Raw genomic sequence first — 21,992 nt, forward strand, 5'->3', positions numbered from 1 at the left:
AAAATACACTACCTGGAACATTCATTTCCAGGTTTGAAGTGTTCATAATCCAGAAAGTTCGTTAACTAGGCTGTTCGTAACCCGAGATACCACTGTACCTTGATGGTGCACAAAGGGAGCACACCCACAAATGAACTACACTGAGATCCTAACATTTGTTAATGGTGTTTCAAATCACTCTTTAATTCAAATCAATTAAAGTGAAGATCCACCCTCCCCGGGGTGCATGCAAAACTATTCCTCCCAAGACCACTTTATTCCTGGGGTAATCTGTCAGCAGCAGCATACCCAAAAAGTGGGTGGGGCAGAGCCGCCTCTCTCCCTCTCCCTCTCCCTCTCCCTCTCCCTCTCCCTCCAGTTTGCATGACACTGAAAGCCAAACAACAGTGTGGGCTCCCAGAGAGCAGCTTGCAGCTGTTTTGCTCCTCGATCCTTTCTGCTTCTGTACTTCCAAGGTCTGAAACCAGGCTCATGGTTAAATTGTCTTGGCTACAGCTTGTAGCTAGCATATATACACACATATACGTTCAGGGCGTTTTTTTCAGTCGAATCCCAGCAAGAACCCAGTTCCAACACCTCTCACATGGGTGCCATTGCCATTATAAAAGAACAAGGGAGGCGTTCATGATGAGTTCCAGCGTCTCATTTTCTAGAAAAATAGCACTGTATATATTGAACCCAGATATCACAGCAAATCAATTTGCCCTTCCCCCCAAACTTGCCCTTTCTAGATCCTCTGGCTTCAATTAATTTATTCCTTTTTGTGCATATTTTATACCTCCTTCAGTAATTCACAAAATCACTGCAGCAACAATTCTATCAATCCCTGTTCTCTCTCTCTCTCTCTCTCTCTCTCTCTCTCTCTCTCTCTATGTATTCATTCCAAGTAGGGAAGTGAGGGAACTGGGCAGCTGGCTGTCATTCACCATGAAAGGAAGATGGGCAGGCCGTGGGGTATGGGCAGGGACCAGGCAGGGTTTTCTTCTGCTGCCTCTAGCGAAGTGAGGTTCCTGTGGCACTTCCAGCATTAGAGCAGAACAAGCGGAGGCAAAAAGGAAGACAGAACAGGGAAATGCCAGCCAGAGGGCCCCAATGCGAAAAGCAAGAGGATGCAGTATCAACCCTTTGCTGACAAATGCTAATAATAATAATAATAATAATAATAATAATAATAATAATAATTTATTATTTATACCCCGCCCATCTGGCTGAGCCTCCCCAGCCACTCTCAGTGGCTCCCAATCAAGTGTTAAAAACAATACAGCATTAAATATTAAAAATTTCCCTGAACATTCCCTGAACAATCAGCATTGTTATGTGAATATTAATTTTAACCAATTATAAAGTTTTTTCAGATATAAAATTATAATAAATTAGAATTTCCAAAAATTGTAATTAGAAGAATTAGTTGTGAATCAACCAAGTTTTACTTGTATAAACCACTTCACAAGCTGAAGTCATAAGAAATTGAAAAAAAATACAAGCTCTAAAAGCAATAAAACCATTTCTACAGACATACAATTAATATTCGATAAATGACTGAGTCACACTTCAGGAAAAGCTTGCTTAAACAAAAACATCTTAGGTACCCACCCAGACATCATGAAGCTATGTGCATGCCTTATTTCAGTTGGTAACCGAATACAGAGGGCTAGAGCTACAACACTAAAACTCTGGTTTCTGGTACAAACTAAATGCACATCTGGTCATGTGGTACTCTCAGCAGAGCTCCATCTGAAGAGTGCAGTTGCCAGGCAGAGATATATGGGGGAAAGAGGGAACCTGGTCCCAAGCTGATTTTAAATACTAAAAGCACAATCTTGAATGGGCCTGGTAGTATACTGGCAGCCAGTGCAGCTCCCTCAGCAGAGGCACGATATTGTGTCAATACTGTGTAGTCACAGATCCATTAAAGTAAATTATCAATAAAAAAATAAAACAATGCAAAATCTGCTTAAGCAGACTTACGTGCGGGTATCACATGTGGTGTATTCAAGCATTTTTCTTTCCAACTCCAACCTCTTGGTTTCACTAAAAGTACAGAGTGATGAAGTTATTGTACAAATGGTACACGACAAATCACTTTGGAGTAAAGAAAAGGAAGATATTTTACAGGTTTCAGAAGAGCTAGACACCCAAGGAACATTATTTTTTCACTGTGAATTCCAAGCCATCAAGAATCATTTTCATTATTAATCAAACTGCTTTGATCCTAATCTATCTGAAGTAGCAGCTATCACCGGAACAACTTGCCTCTTCTGGAGGTAGATACAGGATTACTAACTCTTGGAAAGCACACCTTGAAATGATGTAGGAAATCAGTCATTTGTAACATTTGGCCACATGGTAGGAGGAATAACATCATCTACTGCTTACAAGGATGCAGAAACAGACATATGGTTAAAGTACTCCCTCCTACATGGCTAAGACAACTGGCTTCCCATGCATGTCCCACACATAGGATTCTAGCAGAGCCTCCATCCTATTCTCCTCCTCTTACAAAATATCATTAACACACTGCAAGTAGATACTGGCTGTGGCTCACTAACGATGTGGCATAGTGGTAAAAGTGCTTGACTAGAACCTGGGAGACCAAGGTTCAATGCCCCACCTAGCCACAAAGGCTCACTTTGGGCCAGTCACCATCTCTCAGCCTAGCTTCCCTGACGGGGTTGTTGTGAGGATGAAATTAGGAGGGGAGAGAAGTGTGTAGTCCACCTTGACCTCCTTGGAGGAGAAGTAGGATATAAATAAATGTTAACAACAACAACGGTACACTTGGTGGTAAATCTGGGTTCATTCATGTTAATGCTGTTTTTAACTGTAATCTCCTTTGGGCTTCAGAAAAGTAGAATGTAAATATGACAACATTAGAAATACTAAGAAATAAATTAAAAAGATGTTGAGGGTGTCTCCCCATCTGCTATCATGGTTAATAGCAGTAAATATACACTTATCAAATAAAACCCACCTCAACACTTATCTTAGGACAAACACTTTTAAACAAGTATTTCACTGTTCTTAGATGTGAAGATTGGAACTAATAGATTCCTGACAACCTTGTAGAACACTGCTTTCTATAAGCCTGAAAAATCTACCTCCCTTGAAGGTTTCTGTGAAGCAATTGGTTCAATTGCTTCTTTGATCTTTTATATGGATGTATTTTCTTCGATATATTCAACCAGTGGTGTTGTCAGCATATTTAAAGGTGACCCTTCCCCAAACATCTCAAAGAAATCATACGGTAATCTATTAGAGCAATTCTGCCCATAAATTATATCCAATATGTAGGAACAGCATCACTCCAAAAAAACCCTGCATTGGCAAACTATAACGTTATGTTAGTGGAAAAATACTAGACCTACCCTTGCCCCAATTAGAAGCCACTGGTAAAGATAACTTTTATATCATCAAGACAGCCAGCAAAAGAGGAAAACTAGGGAGAGTTTGGAGCATCATTAGGGATAAACAGGGCAATGCTAGAATCCTAGTTCAATCAGTGATCCTGCTGTCCCCTCCCAACACAGGTGCAATGTTATACCTGCAAAAGAGATGACATAAGTTTAAGTATTCTCATTAGAGTAAATGCATAGTCCTGAATTACCTCCCACTCTTCCTCTTTGCCACCATAGCTACAAAAGGTAGGATTTCAACAAACCCTGCAGCCAATCACAGCACACCACAAGGTTATAAAACCACCCATGGAACATAAATGCAATACAAAGGCACACAACATAGAGCTACAAATCTCTGCTCCCATATCTAGTGTGCTATGAGCACATAGTGAGGGCTCTGATAATGGGAACTTCAGTGATGTGGCTTTTTGCACGTTCAACAGCTAGGGAGAACAAAAAGAAAGGACGGGAAGATTAATTTTAAAAAAACCTACCACCCAGTTTCATATCTCCCATTCTTAGGTATCTGGGATCATGCAGTCATGTTGCCATGGCAGCTGGGATGCAAACCCATCTTCTCTCATGAGAAGCCAAGAAACTCTCATGAGATTGTACTACAGTGGTGCCTCGCAAGACGAAAATAATCCGTTCCGCGAGTCTCTTCGTCTAGCAGTTTTTTCGTCTTGCGAAGCATCCCTATTAGCGGCTTAGCGGATTAGCGCTATTAGCGGCTTAGAAAAAGGGGGGGAAGGGGGAAAACTCGTAAGACTCGAATTTCCCTATGGGCTTGCTTCGCAAGACGAAAACGTCTTGCGAAGCAAGCCCATAGGGAAATTCGTCTTGCGAAGCGCCTCGAAAAATGGAAAACCCTTTCGTCTAGCGGGTTTTTCGTCTTGCGAGGCATTCGTCTTGCGGGGCACCACTGTAGTTGCAGCATTATATATGGCAAGTGTGGGCAGGATGCTAAGGAGGCAGCTTAGGTCCCTATGCTGGGAGATAAGACTGAGCAGGAGGAAGAAATGACATGTTAACATTCTCTTCTCCATTTCTGAGGCCAAGGGAAGAAAACTCCCAGAGGATAGTCACTATTTAACTCATTTATCTATATTTAAAAGGGTATGTTAAACATGACAATTCCATAACATTACAACCATTCCTCAGGAATGATTATATAATGTACATGAACGTATTTAGAGAAACAGTATTTATAAATTCTAAAATAAATCCAAACCAAAAGTCAACTTACGGTATTCCTCATTGACTGTGCAGGTCAAACAAAAACCAAAGCTAAAATTCTTATATAGTCTCAGACTGCAAGTGAAAGCACAAACGAAACTAAAATAGTGATCAGTTTTGATTTTACTTGCAGCACACAAGGACTCTGGAATAGTCTCATTTCTTTTATGATCAGGGAAGGTGGAAGTGTTTATATATCATCATATATGTATAGGATTAGGATTATATATTAGGATTATATAAAATATGTAGGGTGCAATCCTAACCCCAGATCTGATGGGATAAACGAGTTAGGATGTGGCAGATCTCCAGCTCAGATGAGCTACGCAGAGGAAAGTCTTCAGCTAGGGTTCAGCGGGCTGAGCCGAGACCAGGGAACTTGCATCACCATAAGCTCTGAAAAGTGGGCATTCTGCAGGAGTGGCAAGGGCGGGAGTGGGCAGAGTAGAATTATGCTAGATCCTAATCCTGAGGAACAGTTGCTTGTTCTTCTGTAACAGAGCCATTTGGCTTTGCTTGTAGAGGCAATGTACCATATCCATGGAATCGAGGGAAGTGTGTGAATGTTACTTGAGTCCCTGCTTTGAGATAAGAAGCATTGACAATTTTAAGTTGGCACAGATTTAGGCTTCCCATGCTTAGGATTGTTCCCATAGTTACTATTCAAGTCACAATCATGTCTCATTGGTGGGCGGTGGGGAAGACACCAATAACTGTTGGTTTCTGCTCTCTTCACTGTGCAGCGAAAGGCTTGTCACAAGACAATGTTTACATTCCACAGACAGCATTGCTGTTGTGTTTTCTCACGGGAAAGGGAGACTGGATGTGACGTACACTGGTTTCCTGTTTTTCACTGTTCTCACAGGGTGATTCTCTCTGTGCTTCAGAGGAGAGAGGATGCATTTTCTGCTCCGGCAGAGGCAAGATGTTTTTCTGTAATCTACCAGCTTTGAAATGTAAATAAAGCAATATAGAGTATGAGCACGTATTCCTCATCATTCCGCTGTGCACTGGACACTGCTATAAATCAACATTTTTGGTTATGGGCCCAGAAAAACGCCAAGAAGTCGAATCGGGCTCCTGGCAAAGGAGCAAAGAATCGGAGTGCCGGCAAAAGGATCGGAATGCAGAGGGACGGATCGGACGCTATCTCTGCGCGTCAAGATGATTGATGAGGTATGTGCTACTGCTCCGGGCAGCCTGCCAGCATCTAATTAATGGCTTTATGGCTGGAATTTGAACTTTTATGGCCATTTGCCGGGCACAGGCAGCGGCTATGCTGGGGAAATCGAAAGTAACTTTTAAAAGTGCTTTTGGGCTGAAGCAGCTGCAGAGAATAGTGACGCAGCACTATTTAAGGCAGCAGAGGGAAAGCACTTTTGAACTTGCCTTTGGAATGAGGCTTGAAGCAGCAGAGACGCAGCTTGTATAAAGCAGCTTGATTTAATGCAGCAGAGATGATGCAGAAGGCTAATGCCAGAGTCATGATGGCCCTTCAGGATGCTTGTGGGATTCCTAAGCTCAATAAGAAGAACTATGCGGACTGGGTTCTCTATGCAGAGGCTATTCTGCAGAAAGAGGGTCTGTTTGAAGTTATTACAGACACCCCCCCAGCTCCAATTACAGATGCATGGAAGGCTAAAGATTCCAAAGCAAGGGGAACTCTTACATTGATAGTATCCCCAGAAGAGCTCTGTCTATTGCGTGATAAGACCTCAGCCAGAGAAATTTGGGACGCTTTGAGAGAGGCTCACTTGAGGACAGAAGCTGGATCTACTATGTTTTATTTTAACAAGCTGCATAATATGGCTCTTGCTGAAGGTGGAGATGTGCGTACACATCTGATGGAGATGCAGAATCTGAGACATGAGCTGCAACAGAGAGGACTCAACTTTCCAGAGGCTGTGTATTCCTTCATGATACTACAATCTTTGGGTTCAGGTTGGGAGTCTGTTGCGACTCAGATTGCTGTACAGCCTACCGCTCAGCTGACAGTGGATTATATTACTGCCGTGATTCAGAATGAAGCAGATCGCCGGGGTGCTGGCTGCATGGGTAAGGGGGAGTCTTCACAGACGTCATCCCAGAGTGCAGTGGAACCACCAGATGGCGCCAAAGCTTTGAAGGCAGTGAAATGCTACTCCTGTGGACGTCTAGGCCATATGAAGAGGGAATGCAGATATCCCAGGGCCAAGACAGAGCAGCGCAGCGGAAGCTCATCGCGTGGAAAAGGCCGAGGCAAAGGCAGAGGTCCAGTGTCCAGGACAACACAGCACAAGGCAATGGTCTCACGCTTCACTCCAAAAGTTGCAGAGGTCCAGAAGACGTCTAGATCTTTCTTCGTTGTTGATTCAGCGGCAACGCATCACATGTGCAACGATAAGCGACTGTTCATGTCTTTTACACCGCAGGAAGGTGCGATTCACCAGGCGGATGACCACACAATTCCCAGTAAAGGCTACGGAACTGTTGTTCTTCACAGTTTGGACTTATCGATACAGAATGTACTTTATGTACCAGATGCTAAACATAATCTGCTCAGCGTTGGACAGATGAATGAGCGGAACATTGACGTTTCCTTTAAGAACAAAAGGTGCATCATCACAAAGAAAAATGATTATGTATTGTATGCTGAATATGTTGATCGTTTATATGTTTTGTATTATGATGATGTTGTGCAGGATGACACTTGTTGCATTGCAGGTTCTAACAAAAGTTTACATGCAGAATGTATTCATGATTTTCACCGAAAATTTGGTCATTTGAATTTTGAGGCAGTATCTAAAATGCCTGCCTTGGTTGAAGGTATGACTATTAAACCCTGCAGGTACCACATGAAATGCAAGGCATGCGCAGCAAACAAGGTGAAAATGGCTGCGAAAGGTAAGGTGTCTAGTAGGCAAGCTACAGAACCATACCAAATTGTTCATGCTGATTTGGTTGGACCACTAGCGCCCTCTTTAGGTGGAAATAGGTACTTCATGGTTCTCATTGATGCATTTTCCAGGTATATTTATGTGTACAATCTCAAGCAGAAATCAGAGGCTTTTCCTAGGTTCAAGGAATTCTGTGCTTGGTTGGAAAATGTGCATGGTAAGAAGGTAAAGACTCTTTTCAGTGATCGCGGGGGGGAATTCACTTCTCAGCAGTTTGAAGCTTTTCTGACTGAGAAAGGAATTCAACACGATTTGTCTAGTCCTCGCTCTCCATGGCAGAATGGACTTTGCGAGAGGGCAAGTCAAACATTGCTTCAAGGGTTAAAAACCTTGCTACATGATGCAAATCTTCCAGAGAGTTATTGGGCCGAAGCTCTCTCATGTTTCACTTACAGTTATAATCGCAGGTTATCTTCATCGATTGGTTGTACCCCCTATGAGAAGATGTTTGGCAAGAAGCCATACATCAAACACATGAAAATTTTTGGTTCTGACATGTGGGTTCATTCACCACAAAGCTCCAAGTTAGACAAGCGTGGTTTGCATGGTATCTTTCTAGGTTATGAGAAAGGTTCTTACAGAATAAGGATGACTGACTCTAAGACAATTAAGCTCACAAGAAGTGTTGAGTACAATGCCAAGTGGGGGGAGAATATGGGAGTTTTCCAATGTTACCCTGATGACAGTGATGAGACTGAGGATAGTCAAAAGCAGCCACAGCAACCCACACCCACTGATGAAAGTTCTGATTCTGAGTCTGAAACTGAATCGGGTGATTCAGAGGATTTCAAGAGTGCGAAAGCCTCTATGCGACCCTCTGAAAGCTCTGATCAAGAATTGGAGGAACCATTGTTCACAATAGGTCGCTTTTCTCCTAAGAAGGAAGAGGAGAGTGTTGAAGACCTAAGGCTAATTCGCAGGTCACAAAGAGCCACAAAAGGTAGACCTCCAAAGAAATTTGCTGATGAGTTTGCCAAGATAGCTGTTAAAAGCTCCAAGAAGGTATTTGAACCTTCAAATTTCCAAGAAATCCAGGATTTGGATTCAAAGGAAGCTGAGCCATGGTTAAATGCCATGAAGGCTGAGCTTGATTCCTTGGAAAGGAACAAAACATGGGAACTTGTTCCAGTAGTTCCAGGAATGAAACTGCTTGGAAGCAAATGGGTCTTCAAAGCGAAGACTGATCAAAATGGCAAGATAGTCAGACACAAAGCCAGATTGGTAGCCAGAGGTTTTGCACAGGTACCAGGTGAAGACTATCACGAGACCTACTCACCCACAGTGAGGTATGAGAGCATTAGGCTTATGCTCAAGCTAGCTGCCGAGGAGAATTTACACATTAGTCACCACGATGTGAATACAGCTTTTCTGTACGGATCTCTAGATGAATCACTTTATATGCTTCCACCTGATGGCGTACAGGTAAAACAGGGATTTGTTTGTGCTCTGAAAAAGTCCCTTTATGGTCTCAAACAAAGTGCACGGTGTTGGCACACAAAACTCACTGAAGTATTGTTTTCTCTAGGTTTTCAGCAAGGGAAAGCTGATCCTTGTGTATTTGTCAAAGAGGAGGGGCAAAAGAAACTGTATTGTTTGTTTTATGTTGATGATTTATTATTCTTTTGGAAAGATGTCACAATGTACAATAACGCCCTAGCTCAACTGAAAGAACACTTTGACATGAAAGATCTTGGAGAGGTAAACAACTACCTATCTCTGGAAATAGAAAGAGATCAAGATGGTAACATTCTAGTACACCAGTCACGGAAAATTGCTGATGTTTTAGGCAAACTAAACCTGATGGATGCTAACCCTGTAGACACACCGATGACAACAGGTTATCAGGTAGATGACACTGAAGAAGCATTTTCTGACACTACACTGTACAGAAGTGTGCTAGGCAAGCTAAACTTCATTGCCAGATGTTCAAGACCAGACATTGCTGTTAGCTGTAATTTGCTAAGCAGACAAGTCAACAATCCTACTGTTAAGGATTGGAAAGCTCTGAAACGCATAGCGCGCTATTTGAAAGGCACTATGCATTACAGACTGAGATTTAACAATCAGAAGTCTGGTGGTCTTGAGATATTTGCAGATGCAAGTTTTGGAAGTGACACTACAGACAGGAAAAGCACGTCTGGAGTTTGCTATATGTACAATCAGGGTCTATTTGCTTGGTCATGCAAGAAGCAAACAACAGTTAGCTTAAGTACTTGTGAAGCTGAACTGGATGCACTGTCTTATTCACTTAAGGATTGTGAATGGTTGTTACAATTGTGCAAAGACATGAAAATTCCTGTCAAATGTCCAATCCAGGTTTACCAGGACAACAAAGCATGTTTGGCTTTGCTGAATTCTGAAGGTTGTAAGCAAAGCACAAAGCACTTGCAATTGAAGTTGCAACATGCTAGGGAACGTATTCAGAAGGGACTCGTAACGGTGTCCTATATGCCAGGTAATGAAATTCCTGCTGATGTATTGTCCAAGATTGTATCAAGGGATCAACACTGTACCTATGTGCAGAAGTTGGGTTTGTACTGATATTGTACGAACACGCTGCCCAGTGATGTTCACAGAAAGGGGGAGGATGTTGGTTTCTGCTCTCTTCACTGTGCAGCGAAAGGCTTGTCACAAGACAATGTTTACATTCCACAGACAGCATTGCTGTTGTGTTTTCTCACGGGAAAGGGAGACTGGATGTGACGTACACTGGTTTCCTGTTTTTCACTGTTCTCACAGGGTGATTCTCTCTGTGCTTCAGAGGAGAGAGGATGCATTTTCTGCTCCGGCAGAGGCAAGATGTTTTTCTGTAATCTACCAGCTTTGAAATGTAAATAAAGCAATATAGAGTATGAGCACGTATTCCTCATCATTCCGCTGTGCTTGACTGCATCATAAGGAAGCCACTGAAGGCAGGAAGAAAGATGGTAGATGTAAATAATAGGGCTGGACGAAACCTTGTTCTCAACATTGTGATATACCAGCAGCTAAATACCGCGGATATGCTGATATATCACGATGCCTGGAATGTATCTCAGCTACTTCTGCTGTAGAAAGTTTATTGTTGACATAATTGGAGAACCCCCTTTCTACTTTTTGTGTGGAAAATGAATGAAATTGAGACATCTGGGTCTGAAAATTGGGAAAATATCGGTTAGCAGGAGGAAACTCGGTGTCATCCTAGAGTAAAAACTGAATAATCTTTTTATATAAAGCTGACAGACGGAGAATCCTTTTTATTTCTCTTTCTTTTTCTCTTTCATTCTTTTATCTTCCCTATTCTCTTTCTTTTTTCCTTTCTTTCCTTTTTTTATTGGGGGGTGTGGGGTGTCCCCTACTCTGGGTCAGTGTTGGGATTATACACACATGAAGACAATGGCTGCCTGAAGTACCCTGCATGAAAGGCACAAAAGGAAGAGCTCCCAGAGCGGGAGACTCGGAGAAGAAAAGGAAGCTCCTAGGTGAGAGCTGGGCAAGGTCTATCTCCTCCTGTGTGAGACAAGGGTTAAGGTCTACCTTGGAGAGGGGACTTTTCATTTCCCCCCTCTTTCTTTCTTTTCATTTAGTTTGTTTCTTGTATTGTATTATGAAAATGCTTAAATGTTTTTTGTATGACGGTATGTAGAAATATTTAATGGCATGTCAAAAGTTTCCTGGGTATTTTTTTAAAAAACAGCAAAATAAACATGCTAAATCAGATCAATCTCCAGGCTTCAGAAAACGTTCCAATGGAAACTGAAAGTTTTTCATCACAAATTAGCCTAATTTGTACAGGACCTTTTTCCTGAAAACTCACATCTGTACATTCTGGGCCAACTGTAGCTTCTGAAGATACTTCAAAAGGTAGCTCCATATATACAACTCTTTGTTCACTAAGATTAGGCTGGCACCACCTGTAATGGGTTTTAGGCACCAGCGGGTGGCACTGTGGGTTAAACCACAGAGCCTAGGACTTGCCGATCAGAAGGTCTGCGGTTCGACCCGCTGCCCACCTAGCAGTTCAAAAGCATGTCAAAGTGCAAGTAGATAAAGAGGTATCACTCTGGCGGGAAGGTAAAGGGTGTTTCCGTGCGCTGCTCTGGTTCGCCAGAAGCGGCTTAGTCCTGCTGGCCACATGACCCGGAAGCTGTACGCCAGCTCCCTCAGCCAATAAAGCGAGATGAGTGCCGCAACCCCAGAGTCGTCCGCAAGGGGTCCCTTTATCTTTAAGACTTCTCTTGAAGCTGGCCCATATATTACTCCTCTGGATTTATGCAAACATAAATGGAGTATGTTTTCTGTATTTATTTGTTTTATTTTGTATTAGTTTCACATTTTCTATACCAGATATATTTATACGGTTATGCAGCATAAAAAGATGAATGAGTAAAGAAATAAAGCATATTACTGTAATCCAATCTTGTAACTTAAGCCACGTGTTACCATAGCCAGGTCTGATTTCCTTAGAATTAGCCCAGCGGTGTTCCAATCTAAACTGGACAAAGCCACCCTATCATTCAGATGTAAAGCTCCTAAACTACAAAGCTGATTTTCAAGGGGAATGAAATTCCATCCAAAACTGGATCTCAATTCCAGAGTTCCCCTCCCACCTGAGGAGGAACATATCTCTCACATGTGGATTCAGCTTCCCAGCCTACTATCATCTCCAGACACTGGTTCAGAACCCCAAAAGTTTCCTAAGTATAAGAGCAGCTTGTCATATTGATCACAGCATACTTCAAACCTTGACTGTCCTCTCCACGTTTATGTTTATGTTAAGTAACACGGGGAGAGACTCAATCCAAGCGACACCATACACCAACAGCTTACTCTCCTTCTATTCCAGTAGCTTATTCTCTTTTTATTCCACCCCAAGCATAAATTGGAAGCAGTGAGAAGACAAAGATAACTGGCGTCTTAGCAGATACTGGTAATCAACAAATGAAGAGGGTTGTGGGGTGGCTGGGCAGAAAGGGGCAGGGCAAGATGAAACATACCCTGTGGCATGAATGGATTGAACAGTTATATCAGCTTATTTATCAGATTGGTCAAGGTGCCGGTCAGACTGACTAGAAGCCAGTCTGCAGTATTTCAGATACATGGCCACGAGTGTATGGCCACACTATACATGGCCACACCATACATCCATACCATACCATACCATACCATACCAAACCAATCACCTTTAAAGCACATAGTTCCGCAGAATCATGGGAACTGTAAGTTGTTAAGAATGCTGGGAATTGTAGCTCAGGATTTGGGGGGGGGTAGGGGGCGGAGCGATGTGCTTTAAATGTATGGTGTCAATATGACCTAAGTTGTATTGCCACTGAGCACAAACAGGAAAAAGAGACACTGTCCCTAACAGCAACTAATAAACAAAAAAAGTAAGTCAAGGCTATATTATAAGTTACCCATATAACTATATTTAAAACATTAATAACATATTTCAAAATCACCAAAACAATAAAAGCAAGTTGTACAAAGACTCTCTGTTCAAGAGCTAAAATTTCAAAGCCAATAGTTTTCTAAGCCTACTGCTGTTAAAGCCCTCAAGATTGGCATCACTATAGACTAAAATCCAAATTGCCAAAAGCATTCTGACCTTATGGCATTCTCCAGTGGCCAATTATAGCAATCTGACTCCTCCAGCATTCTCAAAGGGTTCAGGTTTGCAGTCATTCACAATGGCACTTAGATAAGAAGCTTTATAAAGGATATACTGTATGTAAAACTTTATACCACAGATCTTTTTATCCTTGAACTCTCTAGATACACATGGATCTGGCAGCCCCTATTCAAGTAATCTTAATTTGTGTCTGTAGCAGGACAGAGGGTCCACATGTTGAACAGGAAGGTCTGCGACTGAGCGGGGCGGGGTGGGGTAAGCAAGTTGGGCTGAACGCAACTGCAATGCTCCCCACAATCAGGAACCCTGCAATTGCCTCTCTGCCCTTGCACAAATTTAAGAATACATGAACAGGACTACAATTTATGTGATTAAGTGTACATTCTTGAAATCTCCATCTTTCACATTTATACCACCTTTGTATGCTTTCTTGTTAACTGTAAGATGATCTATTAGTAAATATTACTGTCAATTGGTAATAAGTTTTAAAAATTATTCATTTTAAAACTTTACCTTTCAAATGGAGAGTCTATGGACAACTTTTTTGCTATTTGATTTAAATAAATGTATATATGTATGCATGGATATTGTATCATAATGCTGTAGTCCAGATGTATTTTTCACATCTGCTGCTGGGCATGTATTTTTGATTTTGTAAAATTTTAATAAATATTACTTTTTAAAAAATAGTGATTTTCAAAAAATAATAATAAAGTGTGCATTACAACTTGGGAAAAAAAGAACAGAAAAAAAACACAAGAAAAAACAGTAAAAACTTTTAAATAGGCCAAAATAGCAATCATCTTCTATTCTGTTATTCTGTATTTTTTATCTTTATACATGACTTCCTGTCAACACCCAATGCGTTTACCTTTTCTGCAAAACATTTGTAGATTTCATAATTCAATCAAATTTATCATACACCTTACATCTTTTTCACTAATCTTTTTCTCTAATTTTACTTAAACTGTATTGTTTACAGAGATCATTCAAATGCTGCCATAGTTGCCACACCCTGATTATAGTTCTGTAAATATTTTTTAAACATGTCCCATTTCTGAATAAAGCATTGATTTGAATTGCCTCTCTTGTCATCTGTGACATGTCAACATATTCTAGAAGTTTGTTTAAACACTCTGATTTGGAAGGAACCCTTTCCCCCTTCCAATTCATTGCAACCAGGGTCCTTGCAGCCGCAGTGCCATATAGAAAAATTTCCTTAAGCCCTTTTGGTATTTCTTTATCTAAGATACCTAGAAGGAAGGCCTCCGGCTTTTTTGGAAAAGATACTTGCATCATTCTTTTCAGTTCATCATTTACGATATTCCAGAATTCTTTAATTTTTATACAGAGCCACCACATGTGGTACATATTTCCTTCTGTATCTCCATACCGCCAGTATGTGCTCAGGATATTTTTATATATCTTAGATAGCTTTGACAGCGTAAAATACCACCTGAACTGCATTTTCATGAGATTTTCCTTAAAATAATAATAATAATAATAATAATAATAATAATAATAATAATAATAATAATAATAATATTTTTAATTTATATCCCGCCCTCCCCAGCCGAAGCCGGGCTCAGGGCGGCTAACAACAATCAAACAATCAAACAATCAAATAATCCAACATTCTAAAAACATTTCATTATAAAAATTAATTAAAATCAAATTAATGGCAACCGTTAAGCAAGATTCTGTGCAGGTTGCCAGAGGAGGGAGTCAGGCTGCGCCCTGACCAAAGGCCTGGTGGAACAACTCTGTCTTGCAGGCCCTGCGGAAAGATGTCAGGTCCCGCAGGGCCCTAGTCTCTTGTGACAGAGCGTTCCACCAGATTGGAACCGCAGCCGAGAAAGCCCTGGCTCTAGTTGAGGCCAGCCTAACCTCTCTGTGGCCTGGGACCTTCAGGATGTTTTTATTTGCAGACCGTAGGTTCCTCTGTGGGGCATACCAGGAGAGGCGGTCCCGTAGGTACGAGGGTCCTAGGCCGTATAGGGCTTTAAAGGTTAAAACCAGCACCTTAAACCTGATCCTGTACTCCACCGGGAGCCAGTGCAGCTGGTATAGTACTGGATGAATGTGATCTCGCAGCGAAGACCCCATAAGCATTCTGCACCCGCTGGAGTTTCTGGGTCAGTCTCAAGGGCAGCCCCACGTAGAGCGAGTTACAATAATCCAGTCTGGAGGTGACCGTCGCATGGATCACAGTGGCTAGGTCAGGGCGAGAGAGATAAGGGGCCAACTGCTTAGCGTGGCGGAGATGAAAAAATGCCACCTTTGTTATAGCTGTAATCTGCGCCTCCATAGAGAGGGAGGTATCGAAGATTACACCCAAACTCTTAACGGACGGTGCTGGCACTAATTGCACCCCCGCAAGAGATGGGAGTTGCCCCCTCAATCCCATATCGTCCCGCCCCAGCCAGAGGACTTCTGTCTTCGAAGGATTTAACTTCAACCGGCTCCCACGTAACCATCCAGCCACAGCTTCCAGACATCTCGCCAGTGTGTCTCGGCCCGAGTCAGGATGGCCATCCATCAACAGATAGAGTTGGGTGTCATCAGCATACTGATGGCAGCCCAGCCCAAAACTCCGGACAAGCTGGGCGAGGGGGCGCATAAAGATGTTAAAAAGCATTGGGGAGAGAATCGCACCCTGAGGCACTCCACACACCAAGGAGTAGCGCGATGACAATTCCCCCCCAAGCGCCACCCTCTGTCCCTGACCAGAGAGAAACGAGCGCAGCCATTGAAGGACTGTGCCCTGGATCCCCACGTCGGCAAGGTGGTGGTCCAGGAGTTCGTGATTGACCATGTCGAAGGCTGCTGACAGATCTAGAAGAATCAGCAGCCCCGACCCGCCTCGATCCAGCTGCCTGCGGAGATCATCTGTTAGGGCGACCAGAGCCGTCTCGGTCCCATGACCAGCACGGAAGCCGGACTGGAATGGATCCAGAGCAGATGTTTCATCCAGAAACCTACCAAGCTGTTCAGCAACCGCTCTCAGCAATCAACTTACCCAGGAATGGAAGATTCGAGACCGGGCGGTAATTGGATAGATCTAAGGGATCTAATGATGTTTTCTTTAAGAGCGGACGCACCACTGCCTCCTTCAGTTCCCCTGGGAATATCCCGGTGCCAAGGGACAAATTGATGATATCCCCCAGGGGGGCCCGCATCTCGTCTGGACACGCTCTAATCAGCCATGACGGGCACGGGTTAAGAGGACAGGTGGTGGGCTTTCCAGCTCGGAGGAGTCTGTCCACATCGGCTGGAGATATCCGGTCAAAGTGGTCCAATACTGGACTCGAGGACAGTCGAGGGGCCTCCAGTTCCTTTATTGTATCCAAATTGGCAGGGAGGTCATGGCGGAGCAACAGGACCTTCTCCGCAAAAAAGCTCGCAAATGCCTCACAGCTGTGTGTCAGATTGTTTTTTAAATTTGGCTGTCCTTCAAGGGACGTTAAAGACCGAATTATACTAAATAATTGCGCCGGGCGAGAGCTAGCGGATGCAATGGAGGCCGAGAAGTAGGACTTCTTAGCGGCCTTCACTGCCATCTCATAGGTTTTCATAAAAGCCCTATAAGATGTTCTTGAGGCTCCGTCACGGGCACCCCGCCATACTCGCTCTAGCCGTCTGAGGTCCCGCTTCATTTTCCGAAGCTCCTCGGTAAACCAGGGAGCCCGGTTTCTGCGGGGTAGCAGAGGGCGCTTAGGTGCGATCTCATCGATGGCTGCCAGGAGCTGGGTATTCCAGCCCTCAACAAGCTCAGTCAATGAGTCACCAGGGGGAGCAAGGTCCCGCAAGGCTTGACGGAATCTATCAGGGTCCATCAGCCTCTGCAGGCGAGCCCAAATCGGCTCGCCACCTAAGCAGGGTGGGGGTGGAAAGTCAATCCTGGCTTTCAGAGCGTAGTGATCAGACCATGGCACCTTCATCGAAGGAGACATGATCACATCTATACCGGCGCCAAAGATCAAATCCAGCGTGTGGCCTGCTTGATGTGGCCAGCGTGTGGCCTGCTTGATAAGCTCTCAATGACATTCCACAAACATTAGCCCTGACTAGCACAGCAGGACTGTAGGATCAGTCTGTCAATCACAAAGTGAAGAATACAGAGACCCATAATTTTTAACCTGATTGTTGATCTCTCCTACTTCAAGAGTGGAATTTCCATCTCCCAGTAATAGGCAAGAAATTACATTATTACATTGCTCAATGAAAGCATTTTAATTTTCCTTATGAGTAACCTACCTGCTTTATCTCCCTATTCATGGTGCCTGTTTGACCCTGTTAAGAATAAATTCAGTCACAGTTGATATGCATTTGCTATATTCCCATTTGCTGCAATGACAGAATGAAGAGAATCTCTTCTGACCCCCCCTTATTTTCTAATTAATTTTTAAACATACTGTACTCTTATATGAAGTAAGTTTCATATGCAGTAATGTATACGCTCAAGTGCTCATCCTCCATGCACTTAACTGCTAGTCACCTTGAGGTAGACCTAGCTAGGTTTGGACACGTGCCCATAGAATGTGTGAATGGGTCAATCTGAGCTTAGCCCCAAAGACAGGGAAGGATATGGGTGGTTCAAGTCTCACTAATGTCTTCCTTGGAAAGGAAGGGGCATGGAAGAAGAAGAAGAAGAAGAAGAGTTTGGATTTGATATCCCGCCTTTCACTCCCTTTAAGGAGTCTCAAAGCGGCTAACATTCTTCTTTCCCTTCCTCCCCCACAACAAATGCTCTGTGAGGTGAGTGGGGCTGAGAGACTTCAAAGAAGTGTGACTGGCCCAAGGTCACCCAGCAGGTGCATGTGGAGGAGCGGAGACGCGAACCCGGTTCCCCAGATTACGAGACTACCGCTCTTAACCACTACACCACACTGGAAGTAGGAACAAGGCAACCACTTGAGTAAGATTGAACGTGCCCAGGATGGATGGCATAAAATATATACCGGTAGCTGGATGGTATAAGATTACCCAGGTACACTGAGGAGTTTATCCTGGTGAGTATGGCATCTCCTGGATGTTGCTGATGGAAATTTGGAATATGTTTAACAGGAGATTTACAGCACCAGAAGAAATCTTTTGCCTACTCAGAAGGAAGCTCCAGGTAAACTGGCAACCAAGTCTAGATGCAAGTTTAAAACCATCCCTTTAACAGAATTTTCTTGCACTGTTTTTACTGTTAGACAGTGTCAGTAACTTCAATACAAGAGCATTATTTAAGAATAGGATATTAAGAACCTCAATATTCCATAACTGTATCTATCCACTTAGCTATTAATATTCAACATTCATTGACATGAATCTGACGACCTACAAACAGGCATCATCAAAATGGTTAAGAAAAAACTGTATTACTATATTTTTAAACACGTGTGCCAATATCATGCCAGTTCAATAATTACACTTCAGCCAGCTTCACTATTGTAGCGAGGGGGTCAGACCACCTCAGCGGCATTGGGGAGGGTGGGGACTGGATGAACCTGACTCAAAGCTCCCTCACACAGCACCAACCAGCTGACCTCCAGTCTTTTCATCTGAGCAGAGTTGCTACTCCCCCTCCGCCAGAGCGACTGAAGCCACTCGGGTAGTGGCGGCAGCAGTGCACTCCTTTCTTGCCCAGCCTGCCTGGCTCTGCCATCTGCATCACAGCTCCTGCTCACTTTGCTGCAAGAAGTAATGGTCCTTGGCTTGGAAAAGCTCCATTCTGGGGCAAGAGGGAAAGCATGCTGAGGGAGGGAAATGGCGAGGGTGAGTGAGGGGAGGGCTGTGAGGGGCAGGGGCTGCGCCTTGCTTCAGCCTGCCGCCAGGTTTACAGGGCACGGCAAAAGGATCTGCCTTGCTTTCCATGCCATGACCACAAACGTTGAGCAAGCCCTTCAGGTGACGGCTAAATTCCAAGAAGAGTGATGGAAGCACATGCACACCCAGCGCAACACATCCGCCGCCTCAGGCAGTGCCTGCCTCCTTCGGCTGTTGCCACCCGTCAGGGCTCCACAAAAGCTGGGCAGGTTCCGGCAAACAAAAGGGAGAGCACCACTAGGTATGTGACTCCTGCCACCAGGCCCTTCTTTGAAGTTGTTTTATCCTGGAGATAAGCTGCAACCTGAGAGGCTGCAGCAACAGAGGCAGCCATCCAGGCTCGTCCAGAAAAATAAACAAAAGGAAGGTGGCAGGGATATACATGCAGAGAGAGGGGGGGAGACACCAGCAATATGCTGTAGAATGCTATCCATTATATTCTATCTGCACAATTAGAATGAATTTCAGGAACCAAAAAGTTTTATAGAAAAATACAACTTTCGAGCTGTCTGGCCCCAAAATGGCAGCTAGGTATTCCATTTTTGCAACTATAACCCTGGTTTAAGGAGCCATTTGGTGCCTAGCTCATATACATGAGTTTCTAACACTGGTAGGAAACTTTTTCACATGGTGGCGCATTCAAAAATATGACTCTCACACCTGGAGTGATTCAGTCCAGAAGTCTATCACTTTATTCCATCTCATTCAGCATAATGTATAGAACAGCTCTAAGACCTCGCCACCATAACTCAGGTAAACACATGCACATGCATCCCAGAATGAGATGGCAGAACCATTAAGTGTAAGACTTAACCTGGTGAGCTTCTGCTTTTGAGCACTCCAGAAAACACACAAAAAACACTACACGTTTTAAAAAACAACAACTCTCCTGCACACCAGACTGTAAGACAGCCATATATATATATATATATATATATATATGTGCAAGTTTTCTGCTTCCAGGGAGGATTGTTTGGGCAGCAGGAGCAGGACATTGAAATGCATATGCAGACACCCAGGGTCACTATTATTAGGCCAACCAGGCTGCTGCCTACAGAAGAAACCTCAGAGGGCCACAGTTTCATACAATTAAAGGTATCCCTATCCCTAATACAATATCCCTATTCATACAATTAGGTAAAGGTAAAGGTAAAGGTACCCCTGCCCGTACGGGCCAGTCTTGACAGACTCTGGGGTTGTGCGCCCATCTCACTTAAGAGGCCAGGGGCCAGCGCTGTCCGGAGACACTTCCGGGTCACGTGGCCAGCGTGACATCGCTGCTCTGGCGAGCCAGAGCCGCACACGGAAACGCCGTTTACCTTCCCGCTGGTAAGCGGTCCCTATTTATCTACTTGCACCCGGAGGTGCTTTCGAACTGCTAGGTTGGCAGGCGCTGGGACCGAGCAGCGGGAGCGCACCCCGCCGCAGGGATTCGAACCGCCGACCTTTCGATCGGCAAGCCCTAGGCGCTGAGGCTTTAACCCACAGCGCCACCTGCGTCCCCTTCATACAATTAGCTGTTGCTAATTGTATGATCTTATAGATAATCTTATAGATAAGATTGTATATTCTTACAGATTCCCGATAATATTTTACTTTTATTTTATATTTTGAACGCAGTTTCTTGAAGCTCAAGCTTTAAAAAATTTACAGTGTTGCGGGCTTGGCAACTATGTCAATTGCACATGCCCAAGCACTAGCACTTGACCTGAAGGAAAACTTGTAAAGAGAAAATGAGATGTTGATGTGCCAGGAAATGAAACTTCTGAGAGACTTAAACTTTAACATTGCAATCTGCAAACTTATTGAAAATGATTTGTGGATGCAAGCACTTTCTTTTGTATTTGAGAAAGGCGATAAAATACAGTTGCATTACTTAGTTTTGCCATTTAAAAGAAACTGAGTTGTTTAAAGTTTTGCGGCTTTTTGTTTTTCCTACAAAGCATCTGTTTTTGAAAACTGAAGCTAGCAATTTTATTGGGGGGGGACGCGTGCATGCAAGTAGCTAGCTTTGCCTATGGCACAAAATAGCCTGGCACCAGCGCTTTTGTAGCCTCTGTACACTCTGTCCTGCTGCAGCTGTGGGCCAAGCAAGCCTGTACCTCTTGTGGCAGCTGCCACGGACTGCTGTCCCGGTGACATTGCACAGGAAAACACATCTGAATAGTTGATATTTAAATAAAGTATTGGCATAGCCAGAGGGGCAGCTGCCTGCCCCCCCTCAATAAATAAAAATACTTAACTAAATGTAGAAATTGTAGAACTATTTAGACATACTGTATTTTTCGGAGCACTTGGGGTGAAAAGAAAGTAATTTAAAAGAACGGTTGCTGAGCCATTTCATTGCCCCACCGAGGGGCGTGACAGGCGGGCCTCCTGCTAAAATAAAGCCCGGCGGCGCCCAGGAAGTGAAGTATTTAAACAGAAAGGTCACGAGCGATCCTGTCGGGAGCTCCGCCCGCGCAAACTCCGCCCCTTCGGCCCCAACATCCCCGCCAGGAGCCGCCCCGTCGCCTCCGCGGAGCCCGGGACCCTCAGCCGCCCCGGCGCCCAGAAGCGGGAAGGCGGCTCCGGACTGGAGCCCGGGGGCGAGGGCGGGGGGGGCGAGCTCACCTGTCCCGGAGACTCTCCCGAAGGCGGCGGAGCTGCCCTCCGCAAGCGGCGGCGGCGGGAGGGCCGGGGGTCCCACGGAGGCTGCCGGCCATGGGGCGGGGGGGGGGGCGGGCGAGCGCGGCCAAGGGGCCGGTCAGCCGCGCTTGCTGGGGGGCGTCTCCTGCGAGACGAGGCCGCGCTCCCGAGGTGCACCGCGGCCAGCCCCGCCTCCTCCCGCTGCCAGCCAGTCGCGGCCAGGCCGAGAAGAGGCCCCGCCCCTTTCTCCTCCTTCGGATGGCGGGGGGCGGGCGGGCGGGGGAGGCGCGTCCCGGCTGGTCCGGACTCGGGAGGAAGCCCCGCGGGGGCGCCGGGCAGGGGAGCGGGGCTGGGGGGGGGTTGCAGGGGCAGAGC

General features: G+C 44.5%; 1 protein-coding gene across 7 annotated transcripts in view; it reads right to left on the minus strand.

Annotated features, from left to right (window-relative positions):
- Positions 1-21,714, minus strand: part of KIZ (kizuna centrosomal protein) — an 82,047-nt gene extending 60,333 nt beyond the window's left edge. For 4 of the 7 annotated variants that reach the window (XM_079983551.1, XM_079983552.1, XM_079983549.1 and 1 more), the window contains exons 1-2: positions 21,603-21,708; positions 1,969-2,031 (exon numbers count right to left, since the gene is read on the minus strand). In XM_079983551.1, coding sequence (XP_079839677.1) covers positions 1,969-2,031; positions 21,603-21,694 — 155 coding nt within the window. In that variant the 5' untranslated portion in view covers positions 21,695-21,708. Of the gene's footprint in view, positions 1-1,968; positions 2,032-17,432; positions 17,469-21,602 lie in introns of all 7 variants that reach the window. The other 3 variants (XM_079983554.1, XM_079983555.1, XM_079983553.1) reach the window with 3 other exon arrangements.
- Positions 21,715-21,992: the final 278 nt, after the last annotated feature.

Source organism: Podarcis cretensis, assembly GCF_951804945.1.
Source record: "Podarcis cretensis genome assembly, chromosome: 7".
NCBI lineage: Eukaryota > Metazoa > Chordata > Lepidosauria > Squamata > Lacertidae > Podarcis > Podarcis cretensis.